Source organism: Syngnathoides biaculeatus, chromosome 14, assembly GCF_019802595.1.
Source record: "Syngnathoides biaculeatus isolate LvHL_M chromosome 14, ASM1980259v1, whole genome shotgun sequence".
Classification (NCBI taxonomy): domain Eukaryota; kingdom Metazoa; phylum Chordata; class Actinopteri; order Syngnathiformes; family Syngnathidae; genus Syngnathoides; species Syngnathoides biaculeatus.
In genome coordinates, this window is record NC_084653.1 from 4,250,079 (window position 1) to 4,273,098 (window position 23,020).

The 23,020-nt window shown below is 39.8% G+C and overlaps 1 protein-coding gene across 1 annotated transcript in view; it reads left to right on the forward strand.

Moving 5' to 3' along the window:
- The first annotated feature begins 640 nt into the window (after window positions 1-640).
- clasp1a (cytoplasmic linker associated protein 1a) overlaps window positions 641-23,020 on the forward strand; it is a 155,888-nt gene continuing 133,508 nt past the window's right edge. Inside the window, exons 1-2 of the mRNA XM_061840755.1 lie at window positions 641-997; window positions 1,831-2,469. Of these exons, the coding sequence (XP_061696739.1) occupies window positions 2,275-2,469 (195 nt within the window). The 5' untranslated portion in view covers window positions 641-997; window positions 1,831-2,274. The remainder of the gene's footprint in view (window positions 998-1,830; window positions 2,470-23,020) is intronic.

Below are 23,020 nucleotides of genomic sequence, written 5' to 3' on the forward strand. Positions count from 1 at the left end.
CAAAGCACTGGATTTCCCTTTTAAGCAAAAATTAGCTTGAAAGAAGTGACAATTGTCTATAAACAAGGTAAAGTAAGTTTCTTTCTGCTTGTCCTGTGAGGGGTTGCCACAGCGTGACATCTCAGATGAACGGTCATATTTGTTTGGCACAGTTTTTACGCCGGATGCCCTTCCTAACACAACCCCTCTTGGGAAGTAGAGGCCCCAGTGAGATACGAACTCACGTCTATAAACAAGGTGACGAGTCTTATTTTAAAAAATGAAAACAGGTGAGAACATGATCAGGTGGTCATGAAGATCATTAATAAGTACCTTTTAGACCACGGTTATAGTGTTTGCCAGTACAGTATTCTATGATAAATATGTATGATCTGCTTAAGGAATTTCTTGATTGAATAGGTCTGGAGGTAATCAGGTATGGATTGGAGCAGTGAAAATGAACCAAAGATTTCTCCTAGTCATCATGTCAACCAACTCCCGAGTTTCCTGTCATAGTCCCAACATTCAAAGTCTCCATATTCAGTTGGAGGCTCTGTGATCCTCTTCTTCTGCCGACGAGTCCGCTTTCCTCTTCTTCTTTGTCTTCGGCCCACAGCAGCTGAATTCACACCGATGCCCTGCAAGTCAACAGTGCCAGGGGTGGGCGTTGTTAACCCAGGCCACGCTTTTGATAGTTTCGGCCAGCAAAGAAAGCTGTAAAGCAAGGCCCTCAGTCCACACCACTGCTGTGTGTTGTATCGCAATCAGTCCAATGTTGTCGTCTATTCGTCCAGCAGATGACGCCATTTGTTTTGCAGCGGCTCAGTGAGCCATGCGACACTTCTCCAAGTGCCATCATCCTTCTTCCTACTACGCATGCGCTTAACGATCCCATTCTTGTGCTGCAGGCAGCATTCCGGGTGGAGCGCGAGAAAAAGACGTGTTTCTAAGGCCTTATACCGAAACAACATTAGGATCTTATTTATCCACATCACCTGCAGCCTTAATACAGAATATGGTATGTATTACAATAGTTTATCCCTATTGCTTCCACCCTCCCTTGTCATATTTGCTTCTTTGTGTTGTGCCTGCACACCGACGTTCCATTGAAAGGGAGCAAGCGCTCCGCGAGAGGACAAGCTTTAGTTTTAATTCCTCACGTACTGTCTGGGGAAGATAAACTACGAAAAGATATACCGCAAAGAATCTTTTGTCGAGATTTTGACACAGTATATCCCTTGTTTTGCGTGTCAAGGTGTCTACTTGCTTTGCTAGCAGCGATGGTGTGTCTTCGAGCTAGCAAGAGCTTATCTAACGCAGTACAAAAGCACACGAGCAGGGTGGCAACGTACAAAATATTCCACACACAATGCCTAAAGGTGTGGCTCTCACATGGGATACATATATGTCACATCTTCTCCTTATTTTGTCATTTTTCGCACTGTGTGTGGTTGACCTTTCCACCTGTGTAATAAAAGACAGTGTTATAAATGAACACGTTATTATTATTATTTTACATGTATCTGTAATGTTTCAACAATATTTGGGAAGGCATCTGCCATACGATTTGGTATGGCGCATTGTTGATTTAAAAACTAGTTTAAAAAAAATCGGAAGGCAAATAGTGTGAACGTTTGTGTACCATATAGCAGTTTGAAAATTCAGTGGATAAACACTCGTCTCATGCGAAGCCCTAGCAGCTCTCTGTGCTTCCTTAGCAATATTTGATCATCCTTCTGAGCATGCAAAGCTCTCATTAGAAGAGTGACATGTTTATAGGTGACATAACAAATTCTGAGCCTTTGTTTTCAATTGTTATTGTTTTCTCTCATCTGTTTTCTGCTCTTCCAGGCCTTTCCAGGGCAGATCCCAGGAAAAGTTTTGGAGATGTGATCTGGCCTCCATCCTTCTCCAATTGCTGCTTTAATTGCTGTGCCTCCAAACCACCATTTTAAAAACAACAGGAGTGGTTTGGCTCAAAGTAAAAACCCAAGTAAAAGGCACGAGTAAACTTTCCCCAGCTGCTGCCCAGACACACATGGTGCATTGGTGCCATTCCCAAAGCCAAACTCTATCAGTCTCGAGGGCACAGCCACTAGCTTGCTGGTGTGCTTCCAGAAGAAGAAGGACAGTCCTTTTGGGTTAATTGTGTTTCGGGTAACTAACCTCCATCCAAGTAGTAGAGTTGACTGGTCTTTCTTGCTGCTGTGAGCATTCAGGATTACTGACAATCATCCATCTTTTAAGTGAAAAGACTGACAAAGGTAGAGAAGTTGATTCTTAAAAGCTAGGTTAATGGAATCCAACATGGAGAGCTGCCTAGCCCAGGTTCTACAGAAAGATGTAGGCCGTCGTCTTCAGGTGGGGCAAGAGATTGTCGACTACATCTTGGACAAGGAGAAGTCTCATGACCTTGAGCAGGATCAGACTGCTCTTGATAAGATGGTTGATGGCATTGCCAGCTCCTGGGTGAACTCCAGCAACTTCAAGGTAAAAGCCATTGATCAGGTTGGAACTGTTGTGGGTTCCCTCAATTTGGATTTACACTGACTGCAAGGTTCAAGTGACTACTTTAATATTTTTTTTTTGCTTTCAAGTGGCACAGTTCAGCATCATGGAAGCATTAAGTGGGGAAAAAAGGCATGGAATTGCACATCACATTGGAATAAGGCATCTTCCAAATGTGGATAAAAGATGACATGTACAGTGGTACCTCTACTTATGAACGTATCTAGTAACAAAAAATTCAGGTTACGAGATGACTTCCGGAACAAATTAATTTTGTAAGTAGTGATACCACTGTATCAGATATCTGCCAATGTAAGTGCAGCCCAAAAATGTATACATACAAATGTAAGACAATGGGAGTTTTACGAGTGCCACTAACATTTTTTTTTTAGAATCGATCCTTTTAGTTTTTTTCCAATGCAGCCCTATGGGGGCACAAACCAGTGCAATCTGTAGGCCGGTCCCAAGCCCGGATAAATGCAGAGGGTTGCGTCAGGAAGGGCATCCGGCGTAAAAACTGTGCCAAACAAATATGAGCGTTCATCTAAAGAATCCCATACCGGATCGGTCGTGGCCCGGGTTAACAACGCCCGCCCCCGGCACTGCTAACCTACAGGGCGTCGGTGGAAATTCAGCTACTGTGGGTCGAAGACAAAGAAGAGGAGGAAACCGGATCCAGCGTCAGAAGAAAAAGAGGAATGCACAGAGCCTACAACTGAGTGTAGGGACTTTGAATGTTGGGACTATGACAGGAAAAGCACAGGAGTTGGTTGACATGATGATTAGGAGAAAGGTTGATATTCTGTGCATCCAAGAGAGCAGGTGGAAAGGTAGTAAGGCTAGAAGTTTGGGAGCAGGGTTTAAATTATTCTACCACGGAGTAGATGGGAAGAGAAATGGAGTAGGGGTTATTTTAAAGGAAGAGCTGGCTAAGAATGTCTTGGAGGTAAAAAAGAGTATCAGATCGAGTGATGAGACTAAAATTTGAAATTGAGGGTGTTATGTATAATGTGGTTAGCGGCTATGCACCACAGGTAGGATGTGACCTAGAGTTGAAAGAGAAATTCTGGAAGGAACTAGATGAAGTAGTTCTGAGCATCCCAGACAGCGAGAGAGTTGTGATTGGTGCAGATTGTAATGGACATATTGGTAAAGGAAACAGGGGCGATGAAGAAGTGATGGGTAAGTACGGCATCCAGGAAAGGAACTTTGAAGGGCAGATGGTGGTGGACTTTGCAAAAAGGATGGAGATGGCTGTAGTGAACACTTATTTCCAGAAGAGGGAGGAACATATAGTGACCTACAAGAGCGGAGGTAGAACCACGCAGGTAGATTATATTTTGTGCAGACGATGTAATCTGAAGGAGGTTACTGACTGTAAAGTAGTGGTAGGGGAGAGTGTAGCTCGACAGCATAGGATGGTAGTATGTAGGATGATTCTGGTGGTGGGTAGGAAGATTAAGAAGACAAAGGTAGAGCAGAGAACCATGTGGTGGAAGCTGAGAAAGGAAGAATGTCGTGCGGCCTTCCGGAAAGAGGTGAGACAGGCTCTCGATGGACAACCGAAGCTCCCGGAAGACTGGACGACGACAGCCAAGGTGATCAGAGAGACAGGCAGGAGAGTACTTGGTGTGTCATCTGGTAGGAAAGGGGAGAAGGAGACTTGGTGGTGGAACCCCAAAATACAGGGAGTCATACAAGGAAAGAGATTAGCGAAGAAGAAGTGGGATACTGAGAGGACTGAGGAGAGGCGAAAGGAGTACATCGAGATGCGACGTAGGGCAAAGGTAGAGGTGGCAAAGGCTAAACAAGAGGCATATGAAGACATGTACACCAGGTTGGACACGAAAGAAGGAGAAAAGGATCTCTACAGGTTGGCCAGACAGAGGGATAGAGATGGGAAGGATGTGCAGCAGGTAAGGGTGATTAAGGATAGAGATGGAAATGTGTTGACTGGTGCCGGTAGTGTACTAAATAGATGGAAAGAATACTTTGAGAAGTTGATGAATGAAGAAAATGAGAGAGAAGGAAGAGTTGAAGAGGCAAGAGTGAAGGACCAGGAAGTGGAAATGATTACTAAGGGGGAAGTCAGAAAGGCACTACAAAGGATGAAAAATGGAAAGGCAGTTGGTCCTGATGACATACCGGTAGAGGTATGGAAGCAATTTGGAGAGATGGCTGTGGAGTTTTTGACCAACTTATTCAACAGAATACTAGCGGGTGAAAAGATGCCTGAAGAATGGAGGAAAAGTGTTCTAGTTCCCATTTTTAAGAACAAAGGGGATGTTCAGAGCTGTGGGAACTATAGAGGAATAAAGTTGATGAGCCACACAATGAAGTTATGGGAAAGAGTAGTGGAGGCTAGACTCAGGACAGAAGTAAGTATCTGCGAGCAACAGTATGGTTTCATGCCTAGAAAGAGTACCACAGATGCATTATTTGCCTTGAGGATGCTCGTGGAAAAGTACAGAGAAGGTCAGAAGGAGCTACATTGTGTCTTTGTGGATCTAGAGAAAGCCTATGACAGAGTACCAAGAGAGGAACTGTGGTACTGCATGCGTAAGTCTGGTGTGGCAGAGAAGTATGTTAAAATAGTACAGGACATGTATGATGGCAGCAGAACAATGGTGAGGTGTGCCTTAGGTGTGACAGAGGAATTTAAGGTGGAGGTGGGACTGCATCAGGGATCAGCTCTGAGCCCCTTCCTGTTTGCAGTGGTAATGGATAGGCTGACAGATGAGGTTAGACTGGAATCCCCTTGGACCATGATGTTCGCAGATGATATTGTCATATGCAGTGAAAGCAGGGAGCACGCAGAGGAACAATTGGAAAGATGGAGACATGCACTGGAAAGGAGAGGAATGAAGATTAGCCGAAGTAAAACAGAATATATGTGCGTGAATGAGAAAAGTAGAGGGGGAAGAGTGAGGCTACAGGGAGAAGAGATAGCGAGGGTGGACGACTTCAAATACTTGGGGTCAACAATACAGAGCAATGGAGAGTGTGGTCAGGAAGTGAAGAAACGGGTCCAAGCAGGTTGGAACAGCTGGCGAAAGGTGTCTGGTGTGTTATGTGACAGAAGAGTGTCTGCTAGGATGAAGGGCAAAGTTTACAAAACAGTGGTGAGGCCGGCCATGATGTACGGATTAGAGACGGTGGCACTGAAGAAACAACAAGAAGCTGAACTGGAGGTGGCAGAAATGAAGATGTTGAGGTTCTCGCTCGGAGTGACCAGGTTGGATAGGATTAGAAATGAGCTCATTAGAGGGACAGCCAAAGCTGGATGTTTTGGAGACAAGATTCGAGAGAGCAGACTTCGATGGTTTGGACATGTTCAGAGGCGAGAGAGTGAGTATATTGGTAGAAGGATGCTGAGGATGGAGCTCCCAGGCAAAAGGGCGAGAGGAAGACCAAAGAGAAGGTTTATGGATGTGGTGAGGGAAGACATGAGGGCAGTTGGGGTTCGAGAGGAAGATGCAGGAGATAGGCTAAGATGGCAAAAGATGACACGCTGTGGCGACCCCTAACGGGACAAGCCGAAAGGAAAAGAAGAAGAAGAAGAAGAAGATCCTTTTAGTTTTTTTCCATTAATTAATCAGATTGAAAATTTATCTTTAAAGTTTATTGCGAAAATAAATTTTACATTTACTGTTTATTAACAGATTATCGTTTAGTATCATTAACAATTACACAAAAAACAAATAACAGTTAAGCAATATCACGAGTTGGACTGTAGTCAGTACTCATCAACCTTTTTGAAACTGAGAGATATGATACTTCTTGGTGACTGATTTATGCGAAAGGCTACAAGTTTTAAATACATTTCTGAAGTTGCTTCAGGTTCAACAGCATGTCAATTACAGATTATTCATACAATGGCTGCAAATAATTCTTTTCGTAATGAATTAAATGGAGTATTATTTTTACCATAATTTCCGTAGCGTCAGAAAACAAAGGAAATAGTTTATTTTTTCAAATTAAAAACTTAATTCTGATTTAAAAAAAAAAGATAAACAAAAAAAAAAATGTTCATAGAGGACTACAGAAATCAGAATGTTTACAGTTAAGAGGCTAAAATAAAGGGGATCTTTGACAGTTTTAAGTTGAACAATAACGAAATGATTAACCTGTCAAAAAATGTAATTAATTTATTCTCATTTAGTACTCAATCAAGTGATTAATTTCGAGAGCGCCATTGAGTTCCATGATGGTGTATAAACATCGGGTCTGCTCAAACAATATATTAAAAAATACCTGCTGTAAATCTAAACTACAATGAAACCATAGACAGATGTGGTCTAAAAATGGTGCATGAGAGGAGCATTGAATCATCGACCATTAAAAACAATTGCAGATGGTAGGGAGTGGTCATGCTTAGATTACCCATTTTAATTCAAATTAAGCACAGGCCAATAAAATTGTGTGCATTTATTAAGATTTGTATTATTTATGCATTAATTGTTCCAGAGGCCCTGTACTTCAGTGGTTAGAGCACTGGTTTGGTAAACCAGGGGTTGTGGGTTCATATCCCACTGGGGCCTCCACTCCCTGAGAAGGGTTGTGTCAGGAAGGGCATCCGGCGTAAAAATTGTGCCAAACACATATATGCGTTCATCTGAGATGACACACTGTGGTGACCCTGAAAGGGACAAGCCAAAAGAAACTTACTTACTTACTTATGCATTTATTGTTCCAGTTGACTAGTTACTATTGCATTCAAAATCTGATTTATTGGTAATTGCATGTTGTTACTTGCGGTGTTGTTGACATAAACTTTGGGCTTCAGCACATTTGGTTTGTCCATTAACATAAAACGTAAACATTGTCATATCAGATATGTGTTGCATACAATATTCATATAAAGCGTAAAAGAATCACATATATGCAATAAAATCATAACTGGTCACTTACCTGGGGTGTAAATCCAGCCCCAAATGCGTACATGGTGGTTAGTTTTCTATGTGTAAGGTTTCCTACGAATCTTTGGACAGTTTTCATTTTATTTAGTGAATTTGAAAATATGACAGTATTTATAGTTCTCGGCTTGCAAGGAACCTGTGTTTTTTTATAGATTACATTAACTTGTACTTCGGTGATTGAAAAGGCTACTTGAGTTAAAACTGTTTTGAGTACGATAGAGTTTAATTTTATCCACAGCAGGATCTACATATTCCACACCAGATAAAGCGAGACAGCTGCTTGGTAAATATTGTTAAGCCTCTGGTGTTTGTGAGGTCAATATTTTAATCACTACTTTATCTAAATGGTTTCAGATATTATTAAGCAAAAACTTTGAACAGAATTTTGAATGAGGAAATATACGTGGGACTTGTAGAATTCTGCTGTATGAATGCAACCTGTTTATCTTTTTAGTGAACTATAAAACAATCACCATTTATAAGGTGGACATACAGTATGATCTAAATATGTCTCAAAATGAACCATTATTGCCATACTATATCACAAAACTTAGTACACCTTTGACACTTTGTTTCCTCATGTGTTCAGGGAACAATTGAATAAATGGCACTTTACAACAATGTGAGGTAGTCCATGTACAACTTGTATAACAGTGTAAACTTGGTTTCCTCACAAAATAACTCAACATTAGACATTACACCGATCAGGTCAACCTAATCAGTATTGGCCAATAATTAGCATTTTATGCTAATTAGCTTTAATGTCATAATTTGCTCAATAAATGATGTCTTTGATCGCCTCCTCAAAAGACATTTACTCTGCGTCGCCATCATCTACAGCAGAATCCAAAGGCGAGTTTATTGTGAGCCTTGTCACGTGTCTTTGACGAAATAATGTAAATATCTGAAAACTAATGCATTTTTCTAAAAAAACCCCAAAAACGTCAGAGCTGTGGAACAGAAACATTTGAGACAGGTTTTAATGCATGGATCTGACAAGAGAAAATTGGTCTTTCTCAATTGCACTAGTGCAATAACATCCTATATCCTAATACCACCACATCCCGTTTATATGATCACTGGGCATAGCTTGTCAACTCAAATGCAACCGGATGCTCTCGTTTCCGTGGCGATGACAACAGTAATGGATCACGCCGTGTTAAAAGAACAAAACGAGGAAAAATGTGCTGGTGGTCAGTGGTGCTTGGGAAAGCATCTTCCTTTGAGGAATGCTTGAGTTATGTTCATATACTTTTTATGATATGTCTCGCAAGCAGCGAGCAAAACGTTATGTTGCCTAGAAAGCTAGTGCTAGGTTTTAAGTGCAGGTGTTCTTTCGAATCATGCTGTAAAGTCTGTGTGAAGTAATTTTAAACTAATTTATTTACTTTACTAGTGGCATGGTGAATAATTGGTTAGAGAGTCTACCTCACAGTTTTGAAGACTAGGGTTCAAATCCCAGCCCTACCTGTGTGGAGTTTGCATGTTCTCCCCGTGCCTGTGTGGATTTTCTCTAGGTACTTCGGTTCCCTCCCACATCCAGAAAACATGAAATATTAATTGAACACTCTAAATTGCCCATAGGTGTGATTGTGAGTGTGAATGGTTGGTTCTTTCTAACTAGCCTATAATTGGGTAGCAACCAGTTCAGGGTGTACCCAGCCTCCTGCCTGAAGATAGCTGAGATAGGCTCAAACACTCCCGCAACTCTTGTGAGGATAAGTGGCTCTGATAATGGATGGATGGATAATTTAAATGTAAAAAGTTAGCACCCGTTATTTTTAGCTTGTTGTGGTGTTGGTGTTTGACCTGACTAATTAGAAGACTTTATCTGACTAGCGGAGTTATTTCCAACCTTTATGCAGCCAATCCACATATATTTTACTGTTGAAAAACTCATAGGACACTAATAAAAAAAAAATTGTCACAAAAAGTGGATATTTTAATTACTTTATGACCTTTCTGCCTTCTAATAGAAGACTTCATTTGTTGTGGCATAACTAGCTGAACAAAGATGCATTGTTGTAAATGTAATTTTTTGGAGCAATTAAGTACACGTGTTCAGTATATGAACAAGTTGGTGATCGGCCCCAAAAATCCTTATTGTGTAAACAAGTGCTCCCTAACCTTTTTATCACTGGTCAATGCTTGAAAATTTTGTACTGCAGACCGGGAGGGGTTACGTTAATTGTTTGTATCGAATATCCAATATAATAAACATGATAATAAATAATAAAATAATAATAATATAATAAAGACAACAAGAACCAGTATTTCCACATTTTTTTATTAATTCTCTTTTTATCTAAATATACCTACATAACAGTTAAATTTATTTTTATTATTAAACACTCCAAGAATGTTATTTTTCAACAGCTAAAATAAATTTGTCAGTTTGAACCATCTCCTCTCCTCTCCCCTCTGCCTCATCTCCCTCTGCTGGCGGCCACAGCCCTAATGCTCTTTGACTGGTCCCTATAATTACATTTAAAGTGTATGGAAGGTCCTCAATGCACCTTTTTGCTCATGTTATACAGTTTTTTATGCAGAATTCGAATCTGAAATTCAAATTATAAAAGAAACATTTTTATTTTTCGATTATCGGCAAAAAATTATCGTACATTGCTGGATTCGCCGGACAAAGATGGAAACGAAGCGGAAACAGCCGAGTAGGAAGGTGACGTCAGAATCGGTAACAACAATGGCGAGCATTGGAATATATTTTAAGAACAACAATGAATTTTCGGATATTTTGAGCGATGAACACTGTTCTGAAGTGTCCCACGAAGAAGGAGACGAATACAAGCTTTATAAAGGCGTTAAAGGTTATCATTTTAAGCCAGTTAGACAACATACACGTTCTAATGCTGACAAAATAGTTGTCCATGAAGAAAGTGCCGAGCACGCAGGGAGCAGGATATGCGTCGTGTTTGAAACAAAGACTGGTAAGTATTTGTGAAGTTCTTGTTTGGTTTAGTTAGTGATAAATTGACAAATAGTAAAGGCTTCGTTATCCTAAATGTGTATACGAAGTTTTCGTTCTTGTTTTAAAATTATGCAAACGCCGTGTATTTACAGTAGGAAAATAAGTATTTGAACACCCTGCTATATTGCAAGTTCTCCCACTTAGAACTCATGGACTGATGTACATGGCAGGACTGCCCTCAAGTGGTCAAGCCAAAATGCTGGCTCCTTGCATTGCTGGACATAGCTTGAACACTCGGGAAGATGGATTTACCCTTCATAAGTTTGCAAGAGACCAGGTTTGTTGTGAAAAATGGATTGCATGTGTGCAAAGGAGGAGAGCTTCGTGAGATCCAAATGACAGGTAGGTGTGTATACAGCTACTAAAAAAAACAATAGTTGGGGGGGGCGTAATCCATAAATCAGGGTTGCTAAATGCAGCAGCCGCTGAAGGACAGCCTCCGCAGGCCTTTTGGATCTCTACCGGCCTTGTCGACAAGGCTGAGCCTGCTGCCGGCCTTGTCGGCTGGTGTGGCTCGTCGCCCCGGTGGCTCATGACCGCTGCGGAAGTGGGCGTTTATCACCGCCGCGCAGAGGTGGATAGGGCGGGGAGGTGGTTTGTCCGTGATCCGCATGTCTAAACTCTAAATATGGCTCGAAACAATAGGGTAATATTGCCCCGGACACTTCACTCGGTTGTTCGGGATGACGTCACGGACATTAAATGCACCCAATATGGCAACCACTTGGATGACGAATGAGACTTCCGCAACTTTGCGCATGGATGACGAGCTCTCCACTCATATTTATTTTTTCGTGTAGATATTGAAGTGAATAATCTTATATGTATTTTTCATTTCAATATCTATTTTAGGATGTTTATACACTAGACCTTTAATAATTGTTACCACGGTTGACCGACTGAAGCCTTGGTGGTGTTGGTGTCTCTCCTTCCGACAATCTTTTTATGATCTTGAGCTTCGTTTCTATAGTAATGGATTTTCTTTTGGGTGCAGAAGCATTGCTAAAATTCACATCTTTCTTCTTTGGGGCGATAATGTCTAAAAAGGAGGGCAAAAAATGCGAAGATACTCCCGGTGCACGCGGACAAACATTTGCCAGACAAAATGGCGGACGGGGGACAGGCGTTGTAAACCCAAAATGTCCTAGGTCGAGACCGTCTTAACCCAAGGAATCTCTGTATTTTCGTCTAGATAAGATAATTTGGGTTAAAAATGAGACATTCCTTACACTTTAAACATGCCTTCAAAATAAGATACAGATTCGCCACGAAAATTAATTTAAAGTGCATGAAAATTTTAACACACCATAATGCTAAAACAATGGGAGGCCTGAGCTTGTTTCTCTGCAATGAGTTGATCCAGTCTGTGGGTAATGGGAGACAATGACACCCAAACTGTGTTGCTCATGTCCAATTTATTCCGTTGTTTTGTTATGCCTGCTGCCACTGCAGAAAATATCTCTTCACACATATCGGATGTCATAAATGGCATTGGGGTTTTCAGTGCTTTGGTGGCGATCCCCGGGTATTCTCCCATTACTATAATCCAGAATATTGGCAGAGTTGTTATCTTGAAAATACTTTTAAAGCAACCGTCGTTTGTTATCTCCAGCAGTTGATCTTGTTGCGCAGAAGTGCTGGATTCACCTGGGTTGTTGATAATGGGTCGTGGATCCATCCCTTGGGAGTTCGTGGGTCCTTTTTGGTGGGGAAGTAGCGCTGGAACTCTTTTATAGCAAAGACAGGTGATCATGCGCCAGCTGGGAGAATGAAGATTTACTCTCACACAAAAGCCCCGCTAATGTTTGAAACATGTCGAATATGCCTGTTTTCACACACCATCCCCGCAAATCCAGTCAGGCTTTAAATCCAGTTTTATCTGCCAACTTGAAGACCGTTGTAAGCTTCCCCTGAAGTGACAGATTGAATTAATTGAGCAGGCTGAATGTCTCACAACTAAGCCCCTTTTGCGACCCATTCTTCATTACTGAAATGTTCTGCCAGTGGCAACTTCTTTTCTGAGAGAAATCTTTACAGCGGCTCTTATAATTCAAAGACTTCCGAGTGATTTCTGTCCGGATAACCATCTTATTTCCGTGTATAAGAGAAGCTGTGTGTGCTCCGTGTCCATCTCCTCACAAAGCTCCTCATAAAGGCATGGGTTAAGGGAGTGTGGTTTGATGTGCTTAATAACATTCTTTTTCTTGGAGTTTGTAGGCTCGTCACTGGGCCTTTTCCTCTTCAAAAATAAACTTTCCAAAGATGTCCGTTTTTTTTACTCATTTTGCTAGCTTGTGGGGACAAATTTTGGCGCTGAAGTGACTGAGATGTGACCAAGCGAATCCGGTAATTTTTCAAAATAAAAGATTGTCCAGACTTGCATAATGAATACAAAGGAACTAATTATTTCTTGGGTGACCCGGTACCACTTGATCCACAGACTGGTGCCAGTCTGCAGCTCGATGGTTGGGTACCGCTGGTGTAAAGCCTACTCAACACATAAGTACTACATTTCAGGGTGTGGCCAGGCCACTGTTGTATTGCTAGTTGCCAGTTCATTTTTTGAGCGTGCATTAATCTTTGTGTGAGTACTGTATATGAGCTTCATGTTGGTTTATTTGCCTCGTTACCACATCCCAGCATTCCTGTGCCATCATAATCAAGTCAAGTCTTGTTTTGTGCACGTTCCAAGTTTTTGCCTTTTAGTCATCTGAGCTTGTTTCATGAATTTTTGACCTTGCCTTTTTTTCCATATTTTTGTGCTTATGCCTTTTTGGACTGCTATCTGTGTATGACTTCTGCCTGAATTAAACTACCCTTAAAAATCACGCCACTCTCTTTTAGTCTTGCATTTGGGTTGAACTCCATGCCACTTGCTCGTGACACTAAAAGCTAAACTGCTTGTAACAAAAGTGAGTTCACCACAAGGTCAAAATATCTAACGTGTCAGTTGTGTGGCCACTCGGTGTGAGACTGTTGTGGTAACCCACGATATGCTCTTTACCTCAGTTTGTGGACCATGTCTTGGAGCATTTTCACTTTGTTTTGTGCATAAAAAGAACAATTTTTTTTTCTTTCAAAATGATCTTTTTTTAGGTCATCAGCAAAAATGATATATTGCAGTATACCGCACTCAATATATAATCGTATTCAAATAACAATAGAGTAGTTTTAAATGTAAGTAAAAAACTGTCCATGTCTAACAGTTGACTTTAGTGTGATACGATTGATCATGCCAGCAGTTGTGACTGAAAAACACTAGTGTGGTGACTGAAATGTGCAAAATACATTATAACGTGGGCTGAGTGTTTCCATCCAATCTGAAATCAGATTATTCAAAATTCTCGACCTTATCTACATAACTAACAAAGATCTCCACCTTCCCTTTCTCCTCTTGAGCCAGACCTGTCAACATAACACGTGCTCATACAAGAGGGTTTTTGCCACAGAGTCAACCAATCAGAGGAAGAAGGGCGGTCTTAGCTAAATATTAACAAACCAGATGCAGAACTGGTTCAAACACAAACATCTGTCATAGGGGCCTTTGTTTCTCTATAACCAAGGTGTTTTTTCAAAAGTGAAATTGACACTTACAAAGAACATGTTAGAGCAGGGGTTGGGAACCTATGGCTCGCAAGCCATATCTGGCTCTTTTGATGGTTGGATATGGCTTGCAGAGCCCTCATAACAACAAACTGTACATGTGATTTTTGTCGTGCAGGCAACACAAATGACGCAGAGAAAGTTTGTCCTAGTGGGTTTGCCATAGTTTGCTGTGGGAGTCGACCTGTGCAGGCGCAGAAGGGTCGAATGACAATCAGGTGGAGCAACTAATTATGAAAACACTTTTGACAAAGGTAGCTCAAAGAAAAAGGATGAGTACCGGAGTTTTAAACAAAAATGAACAGGCTTTGTGGAGCGCGAGGGTTCTGCTGTCTGTTTAAATTCACAGATAGGGAGTATGCCAAAGCATTCGTACTTGATGTTGACAAGAAACATTATGACAACTTCGCATGAAGGCAAGATAATCAAATGAATGAAGGACATGCCTTTGTCGGCAAGAATTGTTCACCATCTTAGCAGCATGATGGCAAATCAAATTAAATTATGTTCATGATTAACAGATGAAAGTGTCAACACCTGCATGAAGCTAAATTTAATGACGTATGATACAGACTATAAAGCCATCAGCAAAACCATACAGCACAAGAAGTCTCTTTAACAATACGTCACGATTGCCGACAGGAATGTTTGAATGTATCGCCAGCTTGTTGCAACGAACGCCGATTATGTTGAACTAAACTTTCAGCATTTTTAAAACATTGCAAGTATAGACCGTACGTTTATTCCTTGACAGGCCAGTACATTTAATGTTTCTTCAGATAAAGTTAGTCAGATCAAGAATTTTTATTGATTAAAAATTTTAAATACCATTTTATATCATGTTCTACTAATATCAGTTGAAATTGGAAATGATATTAAATTAAATTTTAGTTATGTATTTGTTTATTTTATTTTAAATTTACAGTTATGTTGTATTATATTAATTCATTAAGTTATTTTAAGGCCATCCCTAATCACACCCAAAACTTTATCTGAACACACCTGTACATTTTTCAAATGTGAGTGACTATATATATATATATATATATATATATATATATATATATATATATATATATAAAAGATAGTGAGCAATGTGGTTGAGTGTATCAGTACAACGTGACATAAGTTTGAGACTTAAACATTAATAGTAATTACTACAGATCAACTTTTATTTTAACAGGTTTTGCTGTACGGTGTAGAAATAGGTTAGGATATATTTTGTCTATACTATAATATGTATAATGTGGGGAAAAGAACAATTTTAGATGTCTTTTTACTGAATCGTTCAATTAATTCATTTGTCTTGAGATAAACTGGCATATTTTAGGCATATTTTAATGACATGTGATTTTGTGCTATCCAGTGATAGGGGAATGGGGGGGGGGTAATCTGGGCTTGGCCCTTGGGGAACTTCTGCCCAATTTTTTTTTGGTTAGGATTTAGAAATTTTACTTTCAATTTTTGTCTGAATTTTGTTCACAGATATCGCCAGAATGCACTTGTGCACTTTTCTATCAGTCCTCACGGTTCTCGTTGTACAAGTTGTGTAGGTTGTACAAGTTATGTAGTTACTCACGTTTGATAGTTCTTCAACAGCAATATTTGATTACAAACGTGTCTCGTTGTTAGAAAGGTAGGCCAGGCTAAGATAGGCCGAGCATCTTCAATACCGCTGTAAATTATGCTAGATTATAACATTACTTCATGATGAAATAAAATTATTTGATTATATATTTAGTTTTGAAATTTAATGTCTATCGACCTCTTTAAAAATGTCTGTCTCAGTCTGTGCAGTGACAAATTATGATTATGGTATTAGGTAACAACTACATACTTGGATATAACAACTCAATAAGTTATTTTAAGGTCTTGAGATTCCATCTGTAATTACATCTGCAACTTTATATCTGCGGCCATGACTGACCACGCGTACATTTTTCAAATGTGAGTGACTGCATTTGCAAGTGAACACGATGGCTGTCGTTGAGAGGAAAGACGCCTCTCGAGTGAAAGAAATTGATAGATATTGTATGCCAAAAACATGTTCCGATGGGATTGGATGGAACGAGAAATCGTCGATACAGTTGGAAAGAAGGAAGTTACCACTCTGTTAAGTGACGTTTCAAGGCATTGGAAGTTAACGTGAAACGGTAAAAGCACACAGGAAAACAAACTTTTCTATCGCTGGTACATTTGGATGTCAACTCAAGGCCAACAAACCTTATGGACTTCATCCCTTGTTTACGTCCACTACTACTGGTATTGAGAGGCAAGATCCACCAAAACAACCAACCCCAGTTGCAGACAGGGTAGTCAATTAAGAGGTAAGAGTTCAGAAGTAATTACTTGTAAAATATCTTTATGATTTACTGACAATGAAACATAACGTTAATAATTGTTGTCAAATTCATGCGTTTCAGTCATTTACAAAAACAAGAAATGAGAACGTTTTTGAATGAATATGATATACACGCTATGAAAGCACGCTTGCATGCCATGATACAAATCTGAATTAAATTTAGTTTCACTTCTAGTACTTTATTGAACTTGTATTAGTAATTTTTTGGGGGGTATAGGTATGCACCTAAATAATGAACAATCATATTGTGTACATTTTGAAAAATGAATAGCATTTATTTGTAGATGTACTAGATATATTTCATTCATAATACAATTTATAAAACTTGTACATTAAAATTGGTGATCATCCTTTGATCATGCTTGCAGACTCCTAACCCACGGCTATTTTTCAGTTTTTTTTTCATTCAGTCAAATCACATGCCTGCAGTAAATGAAGTAGCAGCCAATATGGCTACCATTGCAATGTAGAGTGAGAATTCCGCAACTTTGCGCATGAATGACACGCTCTCCGCTCATTTATTTTTTCATATAGACATTGAAGTGAATAATAATAAATGTTTTCATTACAATATATATTTTAAAATGTATATAGGGTGGTCGGTTGGGCTTAAAGTACAACTTAAAACTCTGTGATGCAAAGTGAATGCCATTTATCATCAACACCCAGAAATGCCTCCTGCTTCTCTGGGTCCAAGCTCATCTAAAAGGGACTGATGCAAAGTGGAAAAATGTTCTGCGGTCCAACAAGTCCACATTTCACATTGTACTGGGAAGAAAATAAGTATTTGAATACCCTACTATATTGTAAGTTCTCCCAATTAGAAATCATGGAGGGGTCTGAAATTTTCATCCTAACTGCATGTCCACTGTGAGAGAGATAATCTAAAAAGAAAAATCCAGACATCTCAGTGTATTATTTTTTTTGACAATTTATTTGTGTGATACAGCTGCAAATAAGTATTTGAACACGTGTCCATCAGTTAGAATTCTGACCCTCAAAGACCTGTTAGTCCGCCTTTAAAAGTCCACCTCCACTTCACGTATTATCCTGAATCAGATGCACCTGTGTGAGGTCGTTAGCTGCATAAAGACACCTGTCTGCCCCAATACAATCATACTCAAACTTGTAACATGGCCAAGACCAAAGACCTGTCCAAAGACACCAGAGACAAAATTGTACAACTTCACACAGCTGCAAAGGGCTACGGGAAAATTGCCAAGCAGCTTGGTGAAAAAAGGTCCACTGTTGGAGCAATAATTAGAAAATTGAAGAAGCTAAACATGACTTTCAATCTCAATCGGAGTGGAGCCCCATGCATGTTCAAAGTAAATTTACAGTGTTAAACAAGCTGTACACTGAACTTTTAGACACATTTTTGCAAAGTATCATTTCTTGTTGTCCTGACAAAAAAATCTAATGGAAATTTGTAGTGTCATTATGAAACACTGAAAGAAAAAGCAAATCACGCTTTAAAAAAAAAATGCTTATTGAACTTAAGTATTTTGTTGAGGCATAAACATTTGTGCGACTTCATGCACAATGCAGTGTGGTAGGAATGACTATGACTATGGTTGAGCAAGCTAAAGTTAAACTTCCAATATTTAAAATCTGCAAATTTTTCAATATACACATCAGAGAATTCGTCTCGAAGAACACAAGATCAAAGTGGGTCATCTGGCCCACAATGTCTTGAGTTTACCATTATTAACATTGTTATATTGATACAGATTTTTTTTATCACTTGCAATTTATATTCCCTACTATAATTACCGATTGCTTTCTTTGGACATTACACTTATACACATGTAGTAATGGCTAATAACACTCACAGCAGTGTGGTCTCATTCTTCTATTTTATTCTGTTGTTTAAAAAATTATGCCTGCGGCATGTGTCTCACTGGAAAGTCTTTGAATCTCTTCAATCATGTCTGTCTATATTGTTGTAGTTGAAGCAGTTCAGTAATTTTCTGTTCTTGATTATTATCATTACAGTACATTGTGAAAGAAAAACTATTGGTCCTTGATGAAGGATAAAAAATTTTCTTTTGAAAAATACACAATTCAAATTTGTAATTTTCCGAGAGTTTGAAGTGCTCATGTTGTAACAAATCCTGTAACCACTCAAACTGGCTCAGCTGATCTGTTGGCAACGAGTATGGAAATTTAGTTTGAGATCGTAAGCGGCAGGAAGCATGACAGATGCAATTTGCCTTTCATGGGTGGTTGGAGTTAATGCCTTTACATCATTGTAGCATGTGTTGCATGTGGATCTATGAACCTATCTTCTTCGATTTATCATATAATCTATGTTTATCACAGGGATGATCTGTATTAAATGCTTGTTGAGATTTCAAAAAGATAAATTGAATTAATCAAACTAAAGATTTTACTTTTCAACAGCAGTGACGCAAGTGACCCTGACTGAAATGGCGTTTTCCTTGAAAAATGACTATCCCATCCATTTTTTTTGAGCCACTTATCCTCACAAGAGTTCCACAAGTCCTGGAGCCTATCCCAGCAATCATCGGACACGGGGAGGGTACACCCTGAGGTGGTTGCCACCTAATCGCAGGAAAAATTACCATTTACTTCAAAATTTGTGTACTTTTGTGTACTCAATGGTAAGACATTTTCAGTGTCAAAGTCAAGGCAACAAGATGGCATGTGATTTACATTGGTAATTCATTGACTGGTTGAGCAAGCAGGTTAATACAAATCTCATTCATGCAGAATCCCTTTAACTCGGTGACTATGTCTTTATGAATGATCCACAGTTGCCGATTTGAAGGACCCTTGAACCATTTCACATTTTACCTAGGTTCAAGTTTGGAATGCAGTTAGGAAACCTTTTATTCAGTGTGGGCGAACAGCATTAAAACCTTTTCGGCACACTTGAATGTGAGTCACAACATCATGTTTGCAGTGCTGTAAAAAAGTACTGACTCCCTTCTCTAGTTCTATTTTACCCACTTTTAATGTTTGACAACATCAAACAAATGTAAATATAGGATAAATATAACGCAAGTGAGCTCAACACACCGTTTTTAAATGATTTCATTCAATAAGAAAAAAAAAATCTAAATTACTGATCCCAATGTGAAAAAGTAATTGTGATCTGCAGTGAAAGCAGCGAGCAGGTGGAGGAACAATTTGAAAAGTCTTGGCATGCACTGGAAAGGAAAGGAATGAAGATTAGCCGAAGTAAGAGAATATATGTGCTTTAATGAGAGGGTTGGAGGGGGCAGAGTGAGGCTACATAAGAATATATAGGAAGGGTGGAGGACTTCAAATACTTGAAGTCAACAATCCAGAGCAATGGTGATTGCTGTAAAGAACTGAATAAATGGGTCCAAGCAGGTTGCAACAGCTGGTGAAAGGTATCAGGTATGTTATGTGACAGAAGAGTCTCTCCTAGGATGAAAGGCAAAGTTTAAAACAGTTGTGAGCCCAGCCTTGATGTACGGATTAGAGACAGTCTGACTTGAAGAGGCAACAGTAAGCAGAGCTCCAGGTAGCGGAAATAAAAATGTTGAGGTTCTCTCTAGGAGTGAGCAGGTTGCTTGGGATTAGAAATGAGCTCATTCGAGGGAGAGTCAAAGTTAGATGTGTGACAAAGTTAGGGAGAGCAGACTTCGATGGTTTGGAAACATATAGAAGGGACAGAGAGTGAGTATATTGGTAGCAAGGTGATGAGGATGGAGATGGCAGGTAAAAGAGTGAGAGGAAGCTTTAGGTCACAAACAGATGGCTGAATATTCTCTTTTAATATTTTCTTTTAAAAACCAGAATTCATGGTTCCATCTATCATAGCAAGTTGTCCAGGTCCTGAAAGACCAAAGCAGCCCATGCCCATCACATTTACCACCACCATGTTTGACTTTTGGTATGACGTTTTCTGAAATATACTGTTCTCCATTCACCCCAAATTTAACGAGACATATACCTTCCAAAACCTCAATTTTCATCTTGTCAGTCCATATAAATGATTCAAACGGTATATGGGATTGGGTGTTGAACCCTGACTGCTCACCAGGAACAGAAGCTTGAAAGAGTGGAGATGAGAATGATCAAATGGATGTGTGGAATATCTCTGTGAGACAGGAAGAAAAGCAAGGAATTGGGAATAAGTCTGGGAATGGAGGCGATTGGTGAAGTGGTGAGGAGATCGCGTCTGAGGTGGTACAGACTTGTGCAAAGAAAAGATGAGGAGGACTGGGTGAGAAGAACACTGGTCATGACACTACCTGGCCCTGGACGCCGTGGCATGGTGCGAACGACCTGGCAGGAGATGGTCTCACAGGACCTGAAGCTGCTGGCCATCAGCCCAAAGCTGGCCACAGACCGATCACAGAGGAGACTCGCCGTAGGGAGGAAGTCCCACCCACCGGCGTCTGGACAACGGACTTAAAACAGATAATGATAAATGAGTCCTCCTCAAACGAGGATTTCACCAGACAGGAGCACTCAACTAAACATCGTCAATCCGTATGTTTGAGTAGATCAGACAGTGTGGACGACGAGCAGCCAAGTAGCATATGACGGTATCTCAAAGCATTTCTTTTTGTACATCATGGCTTGAAATAATGCCACAACAGAGGTGTCAATGTATATATATATATTTTTTTTTTTTACCACGACTAGGGTCTTTTTTTCCTACTACCCAGTGCATAACAACCATAATAGTTATAATTATGTACAGTTCAGAGAAATGTTAACCTCTTGTCTATGCCGCTTTGCTGCTGCATCGCGGTGGCTGTGAGATTTAGTTGTTTTGCTGGTGGTGGAAGTGTCGATGGCTGTAGAAAAAAAAAATAGTTGGCACCACAACCGCTTTTAGCCTCTGCCTCTGGATCCAATGTTTTTTAAGAAGCCTTTCTCAAAACATGCTGGTTCAAAGTGACGTCAGCCCCAAGTGTGTTTTTAAATCCAGGTTGAAAACTATTACTTTTTTGTCATTGGTTTGCATATTTTCAGTGTTATTTCTTGCACTCTATGCAGTTGTAATTGTACTTTTTTTTTGTGATTTTATTTTTTCCTATTTTTTAAAAGTTGCATTTCTTTGTATTCAAATACTTTTTATCATGTAGAGCACATTGTTATCTTGTGTATGAAATGCACTATAGAAATAAATTTGCTTTAATTTAGCTTTAATCTGAAAAACAGCAGTCATACAAGAATCTTGTGGGGGAGGGGGTGCTGCTGTACTAGTGGCTTTGGAGGATGTATTTGTTTGTCCAACAACACTGGAACCAGCTTGGCAACAGGGCCATGCCATGATGGAAAGTAAAAAGCATGAGTGTGAAAAACAGCCGTAAGAGTGAAGCATGTGACAGTGTCGCTCTGAGCTGCTGAAGTTTAGGCTGCAGAGAAATCTGCTTAATTTTGGAAACCCTGTTAAAGCAACCATTTATGGAAGGAAGCCAGATTTGTTCATCTACTTTTCTACCTCACTTTCATCTGTATTATCGGATTCTTTAATTTATTAAAACTTCTTAAAGTAATTTTGTTGACAAATTAATCACGGTTCAAACGGCTTACTGTATGGTTACCAATGAAGTCTGATTACTGGTACCGGTAGTTATTTTTTGGCTTCTCCCATCTTGTGCATGCCACAATAAGAAAAAAAACAAACAAACAAACAGATGATGACACGGAACTTTAGAAGAAAAAAAGAGGATGCAGACGTATCTTACAATCTATGGTCTTAAGAAACATTGCAGAATTTCACAATAATTAGCCTGTATGCATTTTAATATGTAATTGTCATTAGTTTTATGTGGGGATTCTTAAAAAATTCCTCTTGCTCTAGTGTTCATCTGGGGAAATGCATGTGTGACCATAAAAGTATAAACGAGAACTACCAGTATTTTTATCAATCCTTTAAATCATCCATCCATTTTCTTTTCCGCTTATCCTCACGAGGGTCGCGGGGAGTGCTGGAGCCTATCCCAGCTGTCAACGGGCAGGAGGCGGGGTACACCCTGAATTGGTTGCCAGCCAGTCGCAGGGCACATAGAGACAAACAGCCACACTCACAATCACGCCTAGAAAACCCACACAGGCACGGGGAGAACATGCAAACTCCACACAGAACTGTGAGGCCAAAGCTTTACCAGCTGCTCCACCGTGCTGCCTCCTTTGAATCACTGAACTAATATTTAGTTGTATGAGTGGTATGGTGTCAACCAGCTGTTATTCCACTCCAAGATTCCGTAACGACATGCCACAGTTCATTTGCACATTTTGGTTTTGCTTCAGAAACAGTATTTTTGATGGCACCCCACAAGTTCTTGATTGGATTAAGGCCACTCCATGATATTAACTTGTTTGGAACCAAGACTTTGCGTGTTTCTTAGTGTGTTTGGGGTCGTTGTCTTGTTGAAACACCCATTTCAAGGGTACAGTGAAGAAAACCATTTGAATATCCTGCTATATTGCAAGTTCTCCCACTTAGAAATCATGGAGGGGTCTGAAATTTTCATCGTAGGTGCATGTCCACTGTGAGAGAGATAATCTAATAATAAAAATCCAGAAATGCATGTATGATTTTTTTTTCATGATTTATTTGTGTGATGCAGCTGCAAATAAGTATTTGAACATCTGAGAAAACCAATGTTAATATTTGGTACAGTAGCCTTTGTTTGGAATTACAGAGGTCAA